The sequence below is a fragment of the Camelus bactrianus genome, chromosome 7 (assembly GCF_048773025.1).
Source record: "Camelus bactrianus isolate YW-2024 breed Bactrian camel chromosome 7, ASM4877302v1, whole genome shotgun sequence".
Taxonomy (NCBI): Eukaryota; Metazoa; Chordata; class Mammalia; order Artiodactyla; family Camelidae; genus Camelus; species Camelus bactrianus.
The window spans coordinates 52,721,306-52,743,612 of NC_133545.1; the positions used below are offsets into that span (position 1 = coordinate 52,721,306).

A 22,307-nucleotide genomic window follows, 5' to 3' on the forward strand; every position below is an offset into this window, starting at 1 on the left:
CTGGTAGGAATATAAAATAGAACAACCCTGTGAAAATCTGTTTGGCAGTTCCTCAAAGCGTTAAACATAGAATTACCATATGACCCAGCAATTCTCTTCTTAGGTGTATACCCAAGAGGATTGAAGCATATATTTGTACAAAAACACATGTATGTTAATGTTCATAGCAGCATTTTTCAAAATAGCCAAAACATGGAAACAATTCAAGTATACATCGGTGATGAATGAGTAAACGAAATATGATATTTCCATAAAATGGTGTACTTTTTAGCTGTAAAGAGGAGTGAAATACAGACACATGCTACAACATACATTAACCTTGAAGACATTATGCTAAGTGAAAGAAGTCAGTCAAACACAGAGGCAACACATTATAAGGATCCCGTTTGTATGATATATCCAGAACATGAAGTTTCTTTTTGGAGTGAAGAAAATGTTCTAGAAATAGTGGCGATGGTTGCACAGCATTGTGAATATACTAATAAACTACCAGACTGTATACTTTAAAATGGTTAAAGTGGTAAATTTATGTTGTGAATTTTACCACAATTTAAAAAGTACAATCACATCTGTATAAAAGTAAACAGAATTTACAACAATTTGCTGGTTAATAAATGCCAGTAAAAGTACAATTTATAAAATATAGGCATGATGCTCTTGATGGACATCTAAGAGTGAATTTTCTAAGAGTGTTTCAAAAGCACATTTGTAAACGTGTGTTTTGGAACTGGAAAATGTTATGGTGGTTCCAGTATCACTGAGGTTTGGGGATAGGGCAGGAATGATTATATTCAAATGCTAGAAAATAATGTCTACACCTTATTCTTTAATAGAAAACTAAAAGCCTTCTGTTTGTTCCCCATATTTTATTTTCAAGGTTGTTTTATCACTGGCATTCAAACCTGATTGAGTATTAAATGACATCAGTATTTGTTAGCTCTTGCTTTTATCTTACGTAAATATATTGTAATTTTGAGACTTCTTGGCCAAAACTTGTATTTTGATAACTATGAGAACATTATTTTAGTAGATGGAATACATATACTTTTATTATTTTTATACTCATTTTTTTAATGCTCGTTATATTTGGGTTCTTCCATGACATTATTTCCCATATTAATTCAAAATTTTTTGGTACCATCTTAATACAATGAAATTCCTAAAAATTATTTTAAAAATTTGAAAAAACATGTAAATTTTATATTACTTTTGGTAACATATCTAAACTTTTTTCTTAATTGAAATAAAATACATTGAGCTTCATGTATATTTAGAAAATTCCCTTTAAAAATACCTGCAAAATACTAAGATGTATGGTTTTCTTCTGAATAGATTCATTATTGATGCTAAACTACACATTTTCTTTTTCTTATTTTTCCAACAGAGTTATTGTTAGTTAAAGGAGTGATATATGAAACATGCAGTGTGTAAATTGTAAAGTTCAACAAAGAATAGCTACATATTATTTTTTTTAATTAAGCCTGTTTTGTTCATTTAGATGTTATGTTATCAAAACAGGGGAAAACATGCTACTTATCACTCACTTGTGCATTAATTGATTTTATACATCGGCAATTCTCATCTTGGGCAAAACATACTTTTTTCCGTTTCTTTTTTTGTGATTGTCTTTTCCAACTAAATATCCTTTCAAAAAGAGTAAAGAACATTTTGCATGTTTGTTTTAAAATTTAATGTCTGGTGATATTTATATTTTAAGAAGTCTTTGTTTCTGGACAGGGTTACATAACTGCCGTAGCATATATAAACAATATGTGTTTTATTTTTCTTATAGATTCCACAAAGAAATTAAAAGATGTTCTTGAAGAATTCCATGGTAATGGTGTGCTTGCAAAGTATAATCCTGAAGGGGTAAAACTTCTTTTTTTCTTTATATGTTTTATATAGATGTTTGGAGGAGAGATTTTGTTTTTAAACAACGATTTCTTAGAAATACATATTCATAAATGAAATGAAATTGATAATGAAATGCTATTCTGGAAGATACATGAATGGTGTACTGGTTTTTTCATCCAAAAACATTTTGCTAATGAAGATAACATTTTTATATTGTGTACTTGAAAGAATAGGGATCATCTATAGTCTATGTTAGGTTATTTTCCTAGAAGTCAGGACGTAGGACTAGGTAGAAGGGGAAAGTTTGCCTGACTCTCACTCTATGACCTGCATATATTCACCCCAAACAAACATCAGTATGGGGCAAGGGAAGGGAAGTATTCCCTTGACTGAAGAAAAGAGTCTGTGATGGATACAATTGGTCTATTACTTTAAAGAGGAGTTTAAATAAAAAGAAAGGAATTTCTATTCCCTATCTTGTTTTAGCCCGTTACCAGTAAGCTTATTAGTTCATGAAATTTTCTCCCTGTAAAAAGTTGATGTCTTGTCAATTGCTGCGGAACACCATACTTGAACAAATGAACACCATGAACACCGTGCCTTTTCCTTTAAGTATTTGGTAAATTACCTTGTGTTTAATGTTACCTGGGAGATGTTACATATTAAATGCTTGGTCATCATCGCTGTGATCTTTTGCAGCTTCACCAAATGGTAGTCAGGTTGTATGGGACTTCAAACAAACTGCCCTTTGCAGTTTTGCCTGGATATTTCATCTAGCCATCTAGGTAGATTTGTTTGCTGATTAAAATGTGGTTTGTTTTTTTAGTTATCATTGTCATTGCGGTTTTGAATGTTTACAAAAGCACAGTTCTTTATTATCCTTAATATTTTATTTCTCTGGGATCTATAGAAATTATTTTTTAGTCAATACCCAAACTCTGAATTTTGACTTCAAAACTTTCATATTGCTCTATAATTTCCTTTTAGTATTTCCAATACTATTTTTATTCCAATAATTATTATTTTTCATGCTATAGTTTTTAAATTCTTTTTATACTGTGATACATAACTATACTTTAAAAAATTCTTTAACCTAAAATTAATTTTCTTTCTTAAAAATAAAGTTAAAAGTTTAGTGCCTGCAAATGATGTGGAAAAATAGACAATTTAAAGCCATACACATTTGCCTGTATCAGGGGCAAGATGCAGGCATGTGGCCTACATTTTTCCTCACATTTTATCTTCCTAGATGCTATAGAGTGAGAGAAAAAAATGTTGGCAGATAAATTTGTAGAACTGAAAATCTCAAAGACCAAGAAAGCAGAGTTGGAAAGGTAAAGGTGACAACTTTACGGAATTACTGTAAGACCCAAAAATGTCATTAATGTTTACATTCCAAGTCCCAGTTGAAAACATGCATGTTATCTAATTTACATGCAGAAAGGAAACCAGTTTTTTTCTCCCTAAAGATAGCCATTGGCTATAAATTCAATTGGAATATGATCTTGTTTGCAAAGTAGAGTTTTTGCTTCAATTATTTCTTATTTAAAGGACTCTCAAGACTTAGTCTTACTGATGTTCTATATTTCATGAGGATTACCAGTCACTGTGTTCTGGATTTATTGAGGTAATTACTAGATTCATTATAAGACATACATATGATGTCAGCCTTCAGTAATGTTTTACTTCTCCATAAATGCACAGATCTGCTCTTGAAATGAACTATCAAAATAATGAACAGTTGAAAAACAAAATGTTAGATCTCATTATGACCCCAAAATATTTCTAATTTAAGAGTGAAACCACTCTCTCACCTTGAAGCTGATAGGTATTTTCCCTTCAAGTGAAAAATTTAAAGTTTATGTGCTTCTCTTGAGCACTAGTATGTATTTTACAAAAGCCAATAGGAATAATTAGGAATAGTCAATGCCGAGAAAGAAATCTTTAAGGCCTTGAGATTCTCTTCAGTACACGTCTCCATGAAGTTTACAGAAAGTTACTCTAATAGTATGAACGCATTCATACTGTCCACTCACGTGCGAAGTCATCACTTTCTATTGACTGGTTAAGTTTAGCCTAAAGTAGGCATAGATGACTACCTAATTGATGTTCAAATATGTAAGAAAAACTACAAAAGTGAGTAATCTAGTCTGCTTTTAGAATAAATCACTAACACTTTATTTTCTAAAATGAACATGGCTGTGTCATCCATATAAAATGTATTTGCAAAGAAAGAACAACTTAAGTAGCTCTTAAATTGCTTCTCCCCTTTATAGAGTAAAGCTGCTTAAATGTTAGATGCATTATTTTCCTTATCATTCACTTGAACTATTGAATTATAAAAGTTCTGTGCATTAAAAACTTAATCCAATGAAAATGTTTATTTGAAGAGAGAGTATCTTTGAAGTATAATATATGGATGAATCATTTATTTTTAATTCCTGTTCCTATTTTAAAGATCATTTGATAATCCTTCTTTGAGGAAATAAATAACAGAATCAGAAGATGTAAATTTAAACAAGTGACTTTAAAGATTCTTTAAGAATAAAAACTTAGGAAAGGCCTTGAAACAAATATGATTATAAAGTTTTTAAATAAAGAAACTCATTTTAAGAAAAGTAACATGACTTTCCCAAGATTAACCAACTGGATTTAGGACAATAACCATACTTAAAATCTGGATGCTTGGAATCCCAGTTTAAGACCTTTCCACTTCACTTAACTGACTAGGCCATTAGAATGAGAGGGAAGGTCTTAGATGAGAAGGAGAAGGGGGAGTGAAAGGTATTTCACATACTTGAGTGGCGTTGCTTATGTAGTGAGTGTGGCATATTCCAGGGAACATAAGTGTTACTGACTCATGCCTAACAAGGTAAGAGACTCCTGTTAGTCTCCGCCTAACCGTGTGTGAATGAAACAAAGGCTACGATTAAAGGTAACTTGTAGCCGGCCAGTCCTAGTGAGAAATTTACAGTAAAGCACAGAACATCTCAGATACTATTTCATTGACATCTAAAGAGGTGGGAAGAAATTAAGTAGTGGCACATGTGTGGAAAGATATTTATCTTCAAAGGGATGGAAAGGCTAGGGATGTTATTCCAATAGAAGGAAACAGCAATGGGGAATAAGTATAATCTATTTTTATACGTATTATATCTTCATCTTCTCTGGAAAGTTTTAATCATACTGTATGCGTTTTTCATTATATTTATCTCATGTCAATTAGAACTGTTTGCTTCTTACTTTCTAAGATTGATCTAGTCAGGGATTCTCAATTTTTAGCTTGCAGCAGAATCACCTGGGGGTCTTTTTAAAACAGATTGTTGGGGTGGAGGGGATAGCTCGGTGGCAGAGCACATGCTCAGTAGGCATGAGGTCCTGGGTTCAATCCCCAGTCCCTCCATTAAAAACAAAAGTTAATAAATAAATAACCTAAAACAGAGATTGTTGCCTTCCCCCTTGCCCCTTAGTTTCTGTGTTTCCAGGGTGGGGCTCAAAAATCTATATTTCTATCAATTTCCCAGCTGATGTGAAGCTGCTAGTTTGGAACCGCATTTTGAGACCCATGGATCTAGGGGATGTTTTAAAATCAGTCTGTAACTTGACTTTTTAGTTAAATTATCGGCAATACGAGATAATGAGTATAAATTCTCTTACATTAACACGTGTATTCTTTCTTTCCTTGCATGCACAGAAACAAGACATTCTTAACCAAGTAAGACATTTTCTTTTCTATTAAATTCTGTCTCTTCTTTCTTTATTCTGATGTGAGCTATGAATTTCTCATCCATATCACTGCGCTGTACTTCTGTACCATAGAGAGTCATAATATGCAAGACTGTCTGTAATACTTATAAAGTTATAAGTGACTGATACTTGCTCAGATTAAGGTCTCAAATGGAACTGATGCTTTAGGAGAATTGAAAAGGGTCCAGAACACAAGCTTCAGTTTTGTAGTCTGTTGAATTTAATTTTCTGATTTCACCAAAAGAGAATCAGGCTCTGCTCAGACCCTTTATTTAATGAAAGTCTTAATTTATTAATTTGCAATGGGAAATTTTGAAATTGCTTTTAAACGCAATTGATAAGGGCTTTTAAAAAAAATTGGTCTACAGTGCTGTTAGAATCTGTGGGGAAAATAGAAGTGAAAAGCTGCTGATTTTTGCCCTCCTGGGAAAAAGAGTAACCCGTCTGTTGCTTCAGCCACTCTCTCCTGGTAAAGTCCATTTTGTAAAGCAAGTCTTATGTCCATAGTTCAGTTGGGTGCATAGACGTACAACACGCTTTTGAGTTCTCTATATGGATTTTTCTATCCTACTAGGAATATATCTTCCTAAAATGCACGAGTTGTCTAAAACCATAATATTATCTCCCTTGGACAATACTGGATATATACTAGTTGCTTCTTATTCCCAAGTTTCCCTATTGTTTCAGGGACAAGCACTGTAATTTCATCCCCAACATGTCCCAGTATAATTAATTACATCAGAATGATCTTGACTGCCTTAGACATTCATCCTACATATTACAGTCTCCTAGGATGAGGCACAGCTGAAATGACAACTCATTGACTGCTGATTTTTACTAGTCTCTTTCAGAGAATGGCCTTTCCTTGATCTCATCCCTGACCTGGGTGGAAACCTATGAGCTTCCCCAAAGACAGTCTATATGGGCTTTCTGTTAATAGAAGGCAGCTCCTCAGAGTAAACAGTCACTTTTAGGAAGTATGCCCTGGCTTTTAATGGGCATTTGTTGAGCACCTTGGTCAACAAACACATCATTCTGCACAACCTGCATCTCTACTCCAGGCTGTCTGAAAACTAGTGTTGAAGTTAGCCTGTCTTTTCTTGGGGTCAGCAGAACGAGCTTCCGCCTTCCTTTGTCTTATTCAGTCATTGTTCTGTATGCAGTTGTTTGGTAGGGAAGCAATTTCAGTAGCAGAGTAGAAAGAACGTGGAAAGCTGAGGGGTAGCCAAAGGGGGAAAAAAAAGAATGAAGGCATGCTTATTTATTTGCCCTTTATGTGTTCTTTGTCTCTTACTGTTCTGTGAGTGTAGGATTTTCTCTTTACATTTTCTCTCAGTAGATAATTCTTGGCTCAAAGCTGAGTTAAGTTTTCATAGCTCCCTGGGCATACCTTATCTTTGTTCTCAGCACTCTGTACTGGGTTTATGTTAATATGCATACCTTTTACATTCAAACAAGTGAGTTGCTTCAATCCCTTAATAAGAAACGGTGGAGTTCAGAACCTACATTTTGTGGGGCTACTGCCAAACATAGTGTTTTAATGTCTTTAGCAAGGATATACTGCCAAACATAGTGTTTTAATGTCTTTAACAAGGATGTTGACACTGATACAATTATTAGCAATGATATAAACACCCTTTTATTGTGAGGTATAATTGTCCTTCCTGAACCAAATTCAACCCTTCGCATTCAAGACAGCACCTGGAAAGTGTAACAGAGAAAATCTGGTCTTAGGAATCCAACTGAACTGAGTTCAAATCCCACATCGGCCACATATTAGCATGTCTTGGGCAAGTTACTTCATCTCTCCTAGGCTCGGTTTGTTCACCTACAAAAGGAAGAGCCCTATTGAGTTGTTAACAGGGTTAAAAGCGTTCAGTTCTAAAGTATAGTAAAATAATTATCTCTATGGTGTTCCACTGATGTTTAGAGTCAGTGGCTGCTGGTCACACTTAGCAACCAACATGATTCATATGAAAGTTCTGGAGTGTGTCTGAAAGGGGAAAGTGAGAATATCGGAGATACCCCAACCAATCCTGTGACCTTGAGTCAGAGCCTCACTTTTCTCACCTATAAAGTGAGGAAATAGAACGCTGTAACTCTTGATGTCTTTTCTAACGTTAATTTCCTTCTGCCGTGAGTTATGAGTGGAGGAAATGATGGGTGATTTGTTTCCACTACCAAGCCTGGTCACAATCTAGAATGCTGTCCTGGTGAGAGTGATGGTGTCTGTCGTATTGGCTCCATCTCCCACAACTGCGTAACTGCCAGGACAATGAGTTAGCGAGGAATAGTATGACATGGTGACCAGTATTTCAGCTTTACCTCCCTGTTCCTGTCAACACAAGTTCATCTTGTTTTTATCAAACCTACAACCAGAACACAGTTTTGAAAACATACCACCGAATTGAATAATAAAATGCCTACTACAGTTCTGTGTTATTAACCTGATATTGACTAGGTATGAATTATTGTTGAAAAATATAATAACTTTTATTTCAGTATATGATCTTGAGTATAAGTTGTTATTCAGAGAATTGCTCTAGTGTAGAATGGAACCACGTCTAACACTTTGAGAAGATACTTGCATAGATACTTACGAGATTAATTAGTTATGTCGTAATTAAAGAAATCAATTTGAATAGCTCCTTGCAGGTTTCTAGTAATTGCACTGAGGATCAAATCTCAACATTCCCCAAAAAACACACTGTTTTGTATCTATGAAAACGTTTAGAATTTGAGAGTGGACCATCTGCTACATCTTATCCTAAATTGAAAGCTTAGATTCATGATTTGACTGCTTGAAGTGGCCAGGTGACAATTTGTCACAGTTGATCTATTTCTCCCCTAACTTTCTATACCAAACCTACAGAAATTTTCAAATAGATAAATATTTAGGGTACATAAAATATGATTATACTACAGATAAATTTTCCCTATAGATGAGTTTTAAAAACAAGCTTAAATAATTTGAAAAATAAATTAGTAACTCTCCTTAGTTTAATAATAATAATATCCAGCTTTGAAGTTTGGTATTTAAATGTTCAGTGTAGATTGTTCTATCATTCCTTTCATAACTTTTATTAAATAATTTATATAAGAGTTGAAAATCAGGTTAGAGAGACAGTGATGCTAGGATCTTCAGGGATCCTTTCGCACTTTTCCAAGGACAAATTGAACAAACACTTTAGGTGTTTGCTCCACCTAAAGCTTATTTTTCAGATTTGACTATTGTTGTTTGTGTGTTTTCACCATCCGGAATAGGTGGGTTTTTTGGTTTTTGGTTTTTTTTGAGCCTAAGGGCACTGAAAGTTATTAGGGGAAAGTAAATCTGGAGATTTTTGTAGAAAGGTTTAGAGTGTCTAAGTATTTTAAGATTTTTTAATGGGTAAGGGAAATCATAAATAATATTCTAAAGTTCATCAAGTTAAGTTTGCCATTTAGAAAAATACTTCTAGAGCCAATGGGAACAACAGGCTTGAGTTAAAGAGAAGACCAGGTATGCGTTTCCGAAGCAGTGCAATCAAATGACAGAACCTGGGGTGGCAGTGGGGATTGTAGTGGAGCTGGGTCCAAATTTAGAACATGTTTCAGATATGCAGTCAAAAGTAATAGGTTACCCTTAAAATGTCAAAAGGCAAGGGAAGAGTTTCAGTCAATTCAGAGTTTTCAAGATTGTGGAATTGAGCAGAGATAGTTATACCATTACTTTTTATTTTTATACTTTTATTTCCCTTTTCCTGAAATGTCTAGGTTATTGACAGACTAAATACATTTGATAGTGATAAACTAAACACATAGTTGTACTAGGTGTGAATATTGGAAAATCAAAATCTGTCTATAAAATTATACTTCAATTAACTATAACATAGTAGATTTTGAAGTTAGAAATATTTAGGTCCTTGGTGCTAACTAGGAGTTTTTGACCCTGGGCACTTGACATAACTTTCCTGAGCCCCAGCTTCTTTGTCTATAATATAGGATGATACAGCATTATACTCACGGAGTTATTGTGAGGATTAAAGGTATAGTGTGTGTACACATAACATACTTAGTGCAGTTCCTAGAACACAGTAACATTTAGACGGCATTTCCATGATATGTACCAAACATTTAAAATGAACATCTAATTTCATTTTTCCATTTATGGATAATAGAGAATGTCACTGACTATAAAGATTAAAAGGAAAGATTGGAGGCTTCAAGAAGGAGTTAGGCATAAAAACACCCACTAGCGAGAGAGAAACGTATAGGAAGTGAGAAGAGCATTTGGAACAGAAAAAAATTATTGGGTTGCATCCCAAATGCATTTATGTCGTGTATATTGTATACTGGATATTGTATCTAGTCCTGTGGGAGGAACAGAAATGGTCAAGATGATCTTTGCTATCAAAGAGTATCAGACTAATAAATATGTTTTACAAATTGCTGACAAAAGGCTTCAACTCAAGGCAATCTTAAGCCCTGCAAATAATTAGTGGATTCTCTGACCCAATTGTAAAATCTCAGTCTCTCACTCTTGCATGTTGGCTAAGTGTTTTGTGGTCTTCTACATTTTCTCATTTTGATGTTTCTTCCAGACCTAACTATGGTAGATTTGGGTCTGGATGGATTAGAAGGAATAGAATTTATGAGAAAATATATATTTGAAACCATTCCAAATTCTTTGTTATTTTGTTATCATTAGTCTGGTTGATTTTGTTTTGTTTTAACCTTCTGCAATATTAAATCTATAGCTGTACACTAACATACTTTAAAATAATCTCATTTGAGCTTAAATGAAATAATATATTCCTGAAGGGAAGTTTTTTGTATTGATCATATTTCATAAATTCTTATCATCCCATCTGAATCAATTTTCTTTCTTGCTAGATTTCCTACAAAGAGGTAACTGAGTGAATTTTTTTTGTACTGTTCTTGTGTCCATACCTCAAATGTATAATGAGGACCTCCAACGTAAAAGACACTGCATTATGCACTATGTGATGCAAAGTCCTGTTGGATCTTACAGTCTAGCAGGGAAGAAGATATATTCATAAGTCTACCTGTACACATGTCTGCATTAGAAGAACTCCCTTTGGAAATTTTCTTTAAAAATAAGATACAAATAGGCAATAATTAAAACCTGGCATTACTAATGAAATTTATATAGGCATAGTTGTGCAATAAATCTTTATTGGGTTCATTTTTTGAGGAGAAAATAACTTTCAAGCCTTTAGTGTGCACTTCATTAACAGCTAACACCAGTTCTAGGGGCAACACTGAGAACTAGATGAGGCAGCGTCTTTAAGTGGATTCCAGTGAAGTGCAAAATTTAGTTGATTAGAGACTCTTGATCACAAGGTATCCTGAAAATCATAATAAAAATATTCTGCTTAAAATTCTTCCAACCCATTATTTGCATTGTATAATTACTCAAATAATTTGGAGTAGCATTGCTTATTTTTCTTGCCATTTATGATTTTTTACGGGAAAATACTCTTCTAGTTTTCTCTCTACTGAGTTGTAATAAATGTTGGTCTTAGGTAGAGACAAATACAATTAATAACTTACGAGCCTCTGAGGCAGTAAAAGTAATTTCATCTGCCAAAATTGGTTTTTAAAAATTCCAAGTTTTCACAGTTTCCCCTTTTCTTTTCCAAGGGGTTTCTCCATGGCAGATCTTCAGGGAGCTCTTAGAAATTTGAATAATGAACAGTCAAGTGCAGCACACAATAAGCATGAGAAATGAGACAATTAAAAATGCAATGTTTTTTCTAAAAGTACTTTCATGTAAAAAATGAGTATTTGAAATCTCAGAAAGTTAGCCTTGCTACACATTAATTTATATACTTTGGCTCAGTGGCCTTTACATCAGTTTTCAATTTAACATAATTAATTAATGATATAAATTAGGAAGCAAAATTTAAATGGAAATGGTGAAAGAAAGCCTCTAACCAATTTAAGGTCCTGCCCACCTCATTTGGTCAGAGTTCTTCGGCCCAGCAGCCAGTAGTGCTGTGTACATGGTAGGCACTCAGTCAACACTTGCTGATAAATAAATTAAAGTCATTTTTTTGTTTGTGGTTTTAGCTAGTTACTTATAGTTTAGTGATTCATTTTTGTCTTTTAAAGATCACTTACTAATTAGCTTTGTATACACATTTGTTAGAAAATGTGAAAATTGGACCATCGTTTGATATAAAAGCATTTCTATGGCTGTATGATCCTATTAAAATATGTCAGATCATGTGATTTCCTGTTGCAAACCCTCCAATAACTGCTGCTCTCACTATACCTTAAAGCCATAATGCTTTATGGATGGTCCAATAGATCTTACATGGTCAACCTCACCCCACATACCACCAAAGATCATATCTTTAACCTTATCTTTCACGGCTCTAGTCCTCCCTCCATCCACTCCAGTCTTCAGCTCCTTCTCACTGGCTCCTATAGAAAATCCTCCAAAACAGGAGCATTTGCACCACCTCAGGACCTTTGCACCACCTGCTTTATCTATCTGAAGCGTTCCTTCTCCATATATGTGCTAGGTGCTCTCCCTTATCTCATTCAAATCTTTCTTCAAAGAACATATTCTCACTACCTGATCATCAAATTTAAAACTGTATCCCCCACCAATATATAAACTTTTTCCTTTATTTTTCTACAACATTTAATACCAGTAGACATCATAGATTTATCCTATTTATTTTGTTTTTTTTCTTTTTTCCTTCATTGGAAGATAAGCCCCCTGACAGAAGGACTTTAGTTTGCGCTGGTAATATCTTTACCCGAACACCAAAAACAAAGCCCATTACAAAGGGAATGGATATACAAGGAACATTTGCTGAATATGAGAAAATTGTCATCCTGAAACTGCCAAAATAAGTTAATGATGGAATGACGACATTTATTTTCATTCACTTTGAATCTACTTGGATGAATACTAGAGTTATTTCTTCAGTATTAGCAGGGATTTAAACACCAAGAACCCAGATGGTCAGATATAATAATGAAAGGCATATAGAAATGTGTTTTGGATTTATGCCAATTTGGCAGCAACATCTGAGCAGCTTCCTCAGTTTGTATTCTTTACAGATTCTCTGTGTTATCTCCCTAAATAGACTGGCTGCTCCTTAAGGAAAAAAAAATGAAAAAGCCGTTTGCAAAATTTTAAATATTGTTTGGTGCATGTGTCTCTGAGCTTACAGCCAATTCAGTTTTTTGAACACTCATTCAATTATGTCTGATCCTCTTTCTTCCATTACTATTTCGATTGATATGCATATAAACGATCTCATTCTATTTAAAGGTCACAATCTTCAAAAACCAGTTCTAATGCTGTTCCATGACAGCAGCAGAAACCCAGACACATACATTTGGAAATGGCCTGCTGAATCATGAGATAAGGAAAATGTCTAGATTGAGGACAATATCCACTTAGAGAAATGTTTGGTATTTTGGACAACACAATTTTTAGAAAGGATTTGAAAATCTTTTACTGGTAAGAAAGAAATGGGTTAACCAGGAAAGTCATTGAAGACTAATTCCTCAATGAATGGAAACACGGAAGCAGCTATTTTTTGGCTTAAAGAACATTGTAAGGTGTGTGTAATGGCAGGAAATGTAAGAGAAAGGAAGTTTGCTCCCACCGACACTGTAAAGAAGTCAAAGGAAAAAGTTTACATCATTAGGAAAACGTCAGTAATAAATAAGATGACGTCATCTGAACTAAGGAAATTTTATTCAATTCTTAAGAATGTCTATAATAGGCTTTTTTTTTTAAAGTAAGATAATCTATTTTTAAATGCTTGCTTTCTGAAGGCAGTAATTTGCCAATGTTGCCTGACAGAGAACCATTACAGCAAAATATCTAAGATGCAAAAAACTGAGGGTTTGATTTGGAAAAATGCAATGAATTTTCCAGTTTTTGGACTAATAAAGAGAAGGGAAAATTAAGATAATTTAAAAAAATCTAATTTCAAACCAATGTGCCCTTTTATTTATTCCTTTTTTTTTTTTTTTTTTTTTTTTTTTTTTTTTTTTTACTATTTGATTTATTTTACATCCTACCTGCCCAGGGGAACACTAAGTGCTTTACATTGTTTTATTATATGTTGTATTATATTTAGGCAACAATGCTGAGCAGTTGAATGGAGGAAATTGAAGTGTCAAGCTGTCAGAGAATAAAACTAAACTGTTTTTTGCTTGCCGAGTAAGGAAGAGCTGCAACTCTAGAGAAAGTTCAGAACATTTTCCTGAGAACTGAAAAAAGAAAGACCAAGGAGAAATATATTCCTTCTTAAAAGGGATATCATACATTAAGTTCATTTTTTTTTCCCTTTTGGTTGGCTGTTTTTCTGGTTTTCATCATTAAATCACAAGCACCTATTTCAAGGAGGTTCTATGGGGGTTATGTAAGGCTCTATAAATATCACACACTTGGGATGTGGCAGAATTTTCCTTGAAAGAGCAGATAAATTTCTTGCCCCAAGTCACTCAAGTGGCGAGCAGAGGTATTGGAATATGAAACCAGATTGTGTTATTCTGAAGCCCTTGTTTCTGTTTTCGTTGGTTGGCTGGTTGGTGGTGGTGGTTTCCTGTGTTACCACGTTAAACTCTTGGCTTGAAATACTTTTGTTTTAAAATATAATCTTATTGCAAAAGAAGACGCAGAGAGAAACTTAAAGCAGTTAGTCTTTTGTTCACATTTTATTACCAGCTTTCTTAAAAAAAGAAAGAAAGGACAGAAAGACAGAAAGACAGACAAGGAAACAAAAAGCCCACCAAAAGACAATGAATCAGGTAGTGATTGGTTAAATGCAAGTAGAAACGTTTAAGTTAATGTGGTTTTGAGGCTCATTCTTTGAATACTATAAGGAATTCTTCCTAAACAAACCAAGAGGCTGATATACTATTATTCTCATTTATGGATGAAATGTCTGAGGTACAGAGAGCTTAATAACTTGCCTAGTGTCACACAGCTGGAAAGAGACGGATCCCAGAGCTCATCCAGGTGTTCTGACTTCATGCTTCTAGCAACTGCTACATTTCCAAAGGCAATGCTGGCAACAAAGGCTGAGGGTGCTTTAGAGCAACTACAAGTAACTTTTATTCTAATCACAGTGCTTATGAATATGTTTATCATACAAATTTCTTATAACTTTGCAAATAAAGTTAACTACTGGTTCCACATGGGCCTTCATGTATGTTGAGGGTTATTGATCAGTGTTGTCACTCACCCAACCGAATGTGGATTACTTCTCTCTCCATAGGTCATGTCTAAGGAACCCTGTTAGTAAGAAAAGGTATCCCTACTCAGAAAAACATATTTGGGTACACCAGTCTGCCTGTTGTCCTCATCTGCGTGTTTTGAAATCTTGCCTTCATCCATTGTGGCAAATTGCTTTTTGACGGTCCTCTTATAGTGGGGAGGGTATAGCTCAGGGGTAGAGTGTGTGCTTAGCATGCATGAGGTCCTGGGTTCAATCCCCAGTACCTCCATTAAAACAAGAATTGAAATTTTTTCTGCTAATTGATGCTATCCTGTATATTTTCGTATTACTCATTGTTTTTAGTTAAGTTGTCAGTCCACTAGTAGAATTTACAATATTTTGTGGTGGTAGTGATTTATTAAACATGGAAGGAAATGAAGGCTTTTTATTGCCACCAGTATAAATATCTGAAGTGCCTTTCTGAACATGAATACGCGAAAGAAGTCTAAACTTAACTAAAACTATCAGATTAAATTGTAGACAGTCTTGAAACTGTTAATAAACAAAATGAAGTCTTCGGTTTTGGTTTTTGTTGGCTTGAGATTGTATTAGGTACAAAAACATACACAGTGCGTATACTTAATAGGTACATGATCTAATCTACAAAAACGTACTTTTTCTAATGATATTCCTGCATGTCTTACTCCATTTTAGGTTTATTCAGAATAATACAGTAATCAAAATTGGTCATTCTCTACCACCTTATCCCAATATTATTACATAGGAGAAGTAGACATTTTGTATCCAAAACAGCAGTTTATGAAATTCATTTCATTCTCATCTGCCAAGAGTCTGAACAAAATTCAGAGCATTAGTCTGCCAAGTTTTATTTTTGCCTTATTTTTAGTTTCATTTCAGTTATATTAAACTGAGTAAGAAAAAAAATGCCCTTCAAGGGCCTCCTATGAGGGCGTATAGCCCTTGCAACTCTCCTGATCTGGACAGGTGTGGCTTTATTCCAGCTTCTTCTCCATAGGTGTCTAGTCTCTTCAAGTGACCTACTGGGTAGGACCCGGTACACCACCACTGGCTTCTCTTCCACGAGGTCTCATCTGTTTCTCAGGCAACGTTCATGCATCACTGTCCCTGTAGTCATGAGGAGTGTTGTCCAATCCCATTACAACACCACTTCCTTGCCTTTGCCCCAAAGCATCTGCACCCTTGTCCTCAGTTTCCCAGGCAGGATCCAGATCCTGGCCCACTGTTCCCGGCTGCTTGGAGAAAGCAAGTTCTCTTAAGAGCTCCTGTGAAATCCTCTCATTAACTGGAGGATAGAAAGTAGCTTCCATCACTATTTCCCCAAGTGAACATGGAGATTCTCAGTGTAGCCATGCTTCTCTGCAAGTCAGTGTCTACTCTCTTTGAGTTCTGCAGTGAGTAAGAGTGGGCAAGGATCTTGAAATGGGTTTTCTTTGAAAATCTGCACAGAAAGTTTTAGAATTTCACTTTAGAATTTTTTTATCCATTGATCTTGATGTTAGGATGAAACTTTAATGTTAACCACCTTCTCTAGTTGTCAAAAACAGTATTTGCTATTAGAGGCAAAGAAAGGAGAAGAGATACCTTTCTTCCTGAATATTCATGCTGTGTTCATGACTCAGCATTGGCGTCTTCACGTGGTTGTCAGATTTAATCATCGCAACAGTTCCAAGGGATTGGAAATATTATGCCCAGTTTACAGAGAAGGAAATTAAGTTTCAGAGAGTAACGTTTTTAAGGCCACACAGGTACTGTGGAAATAGAAATATGTGGCTGGAAAACTCTTGCTTTTCCTGCTCCATTACTGTGGCTAAGACATACAAATCTAATTTCTAGTGTCAGCCTAGGACTGCCCAGTGTGTTTCTCAAATAGTAACTTCCTTTTGTAGACCTGAGTTTAAGAATGTTTGAGATCATTTCTACTACTACTGAGTTTGAACATAGCGCAAAACCTTAACATTGGCTGAGTCTTAAAATACATGTTTAAAATTTTTTTTTTCAGACAATAGATTTTGAAGGTTTCAAGTTATTTATGAAGACATTCCTGGAGGCCGAGCTGCCTGATGACTTCACAGCCCACCTCTTCATGTCTTTTAGCAACAAGTTTCCTCATTCTAGTCCAATGGTAAAAAGTAAGCCCGCTCTCCTGTCAGGTGGTAAGTTTAATTACGTACTTCAAAAATGTGTGTATTGCACAAACCTGAAAGGGAAAAGCCAGTATCACGTTCTCTCTAAGAGAGAGATGATTTGCTTAAAAATTATGTTTGTTGCAGGATTTATGCTTTCATACTAAGATTGTGTGAAGTATTTAAAATATCTCCAATATAATAATAGCTAAATGAGAGGAAATATACTTTATCACCATTCATTACTTGTCATTCAGTGTCTTTGAGGTCTGTGTTTGGGTCATAATTTTTGGAGGTACTTCTGTCAAATATGGGAAAGCACTCTTTTAAATGACACATATATAATCTATATGTAGTCACAAGGCAGTTATGTCTAGAAAACGTAATATTTAGTATTATCTGTGCAGATTCCCAGTATACTTTCATATTTTGAGATTTGTAAGCTCAGAACAGAGTTTTTTGGGTTTTTTTTCTCTTAGATACTTAATTAAATTTCTGTCCTCATAGAGATGGTTGGTTCTCTTACTGTGTGTAGCTTTGCAGACAGGTCTAATGCATCACTACCTGTTGCTGACTGTATCACTCTCCATGCAATCAGGGAAGCAGGAATCTCGCTGTGTAACTTTAGGGCATGTGAACTGGGAAACTGGTTAAACAGAGTTGGAGAATTGAAAAGGCAGAGGTGAATACAGAGGTTTGCAGAGATAGAACCACAGGAAGCACTTACCTCCTCCAAGCTGGAGTAATCAAAACCCAGAAGCCTGGAGGAAACACCTGTTGGAGCTGGGAGACAGAGTTTGAGCAGGATGTTGCCTGGTAGAGCTCACCTCAGGACTCCTGTGGAGGCAATGCTTCCTGGCAGGTGTTGGCAGCTCAGGAGCTCCAGGGGGAGCCTGCAGCCCTAGAAGTCAGACCTCTTAGAAGTCAGCGTCACCATGGTGTGCAGGACCATATGGCGGGAGCTCACTGTGCCTTCTCGGTGTGGCAGTGAGCTGGAGAGGAGAGCCTGTTGCTCCTGGAAGCGGGTGCTGCAAGGATGGAAGCCTGGAAAGATCTACTAGTAGGTGCAGGTCGACCAGCAGGAACCAGTCCCTTCTCCCTCCTTCCTTCCCATGTCTCTCCAGTGACCCAACGTGTTTCTGTCTGGCTATGGAGAAATGTCATGCACGGCAGTGCTTCTTACACTCTTTGATCTCAGGACTCTTTGAGGCTCTTGAAAATTATTGAGGACCCCAGAGTGCTTTTGTTTATATCTGTGATATCAAAGGTGAAACATTCTAAAAATAACAGTCAACGCATGGGATGTTATCAAAAATCACATCTTTATGAAAAATGACTGTTTTAAAAAATAAAAAACAGTGAGAAGACTGGCATTGTTTTACAGTGCTGCAAATTCTTTAACATCCAACTTCATAGACGACAGCTGAGTAGCCATGTCTGCTTCTGTGGTGTCAGATCATATGTTATGTAGCCTCTTGAGAACTCCATGGTACACTCAGGAGAGAATGAGAGTGAAAAGCAAATGATACTTTAGAAGTGTCATTGATACCATTTTGAGTTTACAAATCCCCTGCAAGGGGCTTAAGGATCCCAGGGGAGCCGCTGGTCTAGCGACTTCCAGCCGTAACATCACAAAGGAGAATATCAAAATGTGGGTAAAGAGATGATGAAAATTTTAATAACTGGCCCTCTGATACATAAAAAGTTGAAAACATATCGTTAACAAATAGGTGATATATATAACTGAATCACGATGCTGTACACCAGAAATTAACACAACATCGTAAATCGACTGCACTTCAATTTAAAAAAAAAATAGAAAAAAAAAAAAAAGAAATAGGTGGTTGAGCCATGAGCAACACTTGGGCAGTCTGATAAAGAGTCCACACTGTTGTTCCACTTCTCCTTCTGTTCATGGAGTGTTTCTCCTACAACAATCACATGTTGCTCCAAGCTTTCTAAAGCAGATATACACCTTCCATATGCTCTATCTTGGTCCCTGCAAAATATAGAACAATTATTTTGTTTATAACCTTTAGCTACTGATACAGTATTTTAGTTCCTTAAGGAATCCCCCTTTCAACATGAGTTGAGAGGACGCCCCACACCGGCTGTTCTTGTCCGGGTGAGTCCCGTTCCGTCTGTCCTACAGGGTGGCTTCAGAGCTGAGCAGTGTTCTGGACTGAACAGTTTAAAATGGGACAGTTTCTTACTTGGATCTAGAAATGAAAACTTCTGTGTTCTCTGTTTCATGCTAGAAATAGATTCTGCATTCCTTAGAAGTAGCAAAATTGTCCCTTATTTAAACTTACATGAAGCAATACTGTCCTTGGGTTTTGAGAAAGAAAGAGCAGGAATATTTTTTGACATGTTCTCTCTCTGAGTAATTGTGTCAGACTTGGAGGAAAGAGAACAAGTTTAATGACTTAGGTAGTTTAGCAAGAAGTTCACATCTCAAACCCCCCTTTCTTCAGCTAGCATACAGTAGGTACTACATGGAAGATGCCTGTTTTACAAAGGGTAGAAATCAAAGCAGGTTTCAAAGTGAAGAAAAGAAAGCAAGGAAGGAAGGAGGGAAGGAAGAAAGGAAGGAAGGAAGAAAGGATAAATAACAGCTTGTACCTAAATGGGACAATCACATATCCTGCCAAGACCTACTTGAAAGGAATTGCAGAATGGGCTTGCAAGATGTAACCCTCATGTAGCAACAAGAAATTAAACTGTGAGTGAGGCCTCTTCAGATTCTGACCTCCATATTTTAAAACGTAAAAGGACAATTCGTCCTCTGTTAAGACTGTTTCTAATCCTGTGGACTTTTCAGAACTACCTTTGATAGTTTTTTGTTTTGTTTTATTTTGTTTTGTTTGTTTGTTTCTTTTTTTTTCCTGGGGAATAAGGACCACAGGACAATAATAAAATTTTTCAAGGCCTTGACTCAGAAACTGAAAAAAATCAGTATATTTTTATTCCTAGAAACTTGCTTTACAGTAATCTATCTACACACGATGTATGCATGGTTGAAAAGTCACAAATCATTTCTGAATAAAGAGGTGCTGTAGTCTGCTTTGTGTAGCCTGTCTGAGAGCTCACCGTATTTCATGGCCACAGTGCCATCAGGAATATATGGTAGCCAGTCTTGATCCTGCATATCAGCTGAGCAGTGAGGGTTTCTCAATAAAAGGAAAAACTTTTTGAAAGAAAAAACTATTTTTTTCTAATTAATGAAAAATAATAAAGTATTTGGTAAAAGTAAAGCGTTTAGTTTTTATAGAATAAAATATTTTTAAATAATTATAAATAGTTACAAAGGTTGTGTGTGTAGGTAGCTGTGTTTTGTTGAATTTGTAAAATCCAATGATCCATCTGGCACTTCCTGTGGTGGATGATATATTGTTTGGAACATTTGTTGCAGTTAAGTGTCTCTTGTCACCTATTTAAATATAAGATGATTAATTCTGCTTCTCCCATGTTGGACTTCTAATGTTTGAATTTATCTCCAATGTACCATCTTCCCAGCTTTCTTACAACCTCTCCTGGTTCATTGTACCTCCCAGATCCCTAATTGTTCACCTCTTTGCTAGTCCAATGGCCAATTTCTGATCTTACCTTCATCCCTAGAATCTAACACTTAAATTATTATCTTTATAGAATTGTTCAATCATTTGGAACTTTTTTTTTTCTGTAAGTGGCTCACAAACCCTGAACCATGAATCAATATTATGATCCTATATTTCAGTCCCTACAATTTGAACAGGGAGAGATCTCATAAATATGCAGATTGTCGCCACTGTAGATTGCTAACACCCACTATTAACACAGCTTTAACCCTTCTTCAGCTTTTAAAAAAAACTATTCTGTAAAGTATTTTTTCTTCATACTGCCTCTTAGATCCGCTAGGTTAAACTTTTCAAACCTCCTTTCGTGTCTTCCTATCTTTCACCTCACTTTCAACAGATGACATTTTTTTCGTATCATACCAAAAAAAATAAGCACTGTCTTAACATAAAATGCCTCAATTATTTCCCACACAACCCAAAACTGTTTCAGCAACTCACAGAGAATACATATTAACTCTATTCCAGATGGAGCTCTTCATCTGAGTGTTCCATAAGGCATCAAGCTAAATGCATCTGAAAGTCAAATAATTATATTCTACCCAAACCTGCCTCTGTTCCTATCTTCTCTTCTGGTAAATGGAACCCAAGTATCTATTAATTTCCCAACCCTTAAGTTGTAGCCTCTTCCTCCCTTTCACTGCCTCACTCCTCATATTTAGTTAATTACAAAGCGCTCTCTGTCACTCTTTGCAACTTTTTCTCAAACATTCTGCCAGTGTCGGTTTGAGTCTTCACTGTTTGTGTCCTAGACTGTCGGTTAGCACGGCTCCCAGCCTTGCCCTGACTTCCCATCTGCGAAATGCTGCTGCCATCACAAAAGCCTGGTTATGTTAGTCCTGAGTTCCCAAGTTCTGGCTTTCATAGGCACCTTGCAGAAGGGTTTTTAAACTTTAATTTTCCAAGTAAGCTTAAATCCTTGATATATAAATCCGATTAAAGCAGTGTTGCTTTGCTTTGGGGGAAGGTGCAGGGAAGAAGTGCAGGAGTCTTTGTGACTCTGCCTTCCCCTGCCTCTGGAGACACCCCCTCCTGAAGTGCCCTTAGTGAGACTTCAGAGCCTCAAAAGCATCTCTATTAAGAAGATGATAAAATCTGAGTTCCGCAGCATTAGACACATGCCATGTAGGATAGGGAGTCTGCTTGCCGTCCTCATTCTCTCTAATTCTCTGCCTCTTTGCCCCATGCACCCATGCCCTTTGCACATCCGACTGTTTGCTGTGACTTAAAACCTGGCTTCTTTCTCCTCGCTCAGGACTTTGCTTTTCTGCATGGTGTTTCCCCTGCCTATTTCACAGCACAACCCATCTCCTCCAAGCCTCAGCTCATGCTTCACTCTAATTCAGTAGCACGGGCTGTGTTCCATGCTAGGAAGGCAATCGTCGGTCCGATGGGATACCTAGAGAGTGCATCTGGGGAGCACCCCTAGCATCCTTGTAAAAGTCACACCATCTTCCTCTCGTAGGGCAGCTGGTACACCCCCCCCCAACTCCCACCTATGACAGTGGCCGCACAGAAACTCCTGGACTCAACCCTCTTCAGCTAAATTTTTTTTAATTTTTTGTATAAGATAGCAATTAACAGCAGTTATTAATAACAATGACTTTCTCTAAGAATATGACAATTAGAAGAGAATGGAATATGATTTATTAGCTGGTTCAGACGCTCATACTGTATATGCCTGTTGGGCTCCCCCGTGTCTAAAACATTGACTCTGTAATAATAAACATCTG

General features: G+C 36.0%; 1 protein-coding gene across 3 annotated transcripts in view; it reads left to right on the top strand.

Annotated features, from left to right (window-relative positions):
• Positions 1–22,307, top strand: part of DGKB (diacylglycerol kinase beta) — a 587,707-nt gene that overhangs the window by 123,267 nt on the left and 442,133 nt on the right. For all 3 annotated transcript variants that reach the window (XM_074367408.1, XM_074367407.1, XM_074367409.1), the window contains exons 3-4: positions 1,793–1,869; positions 16,837–16,990. In XM_074367408.1, the coding sequence (XP_074223509.1) occupies positions 1,793–1,869; positions 16,837–16,990 (231 nt within the window). The remainder of the gene's footprint in view (positions 1–1,792; positions 1,870–16,836; positions 16,991–22,307) is intronic.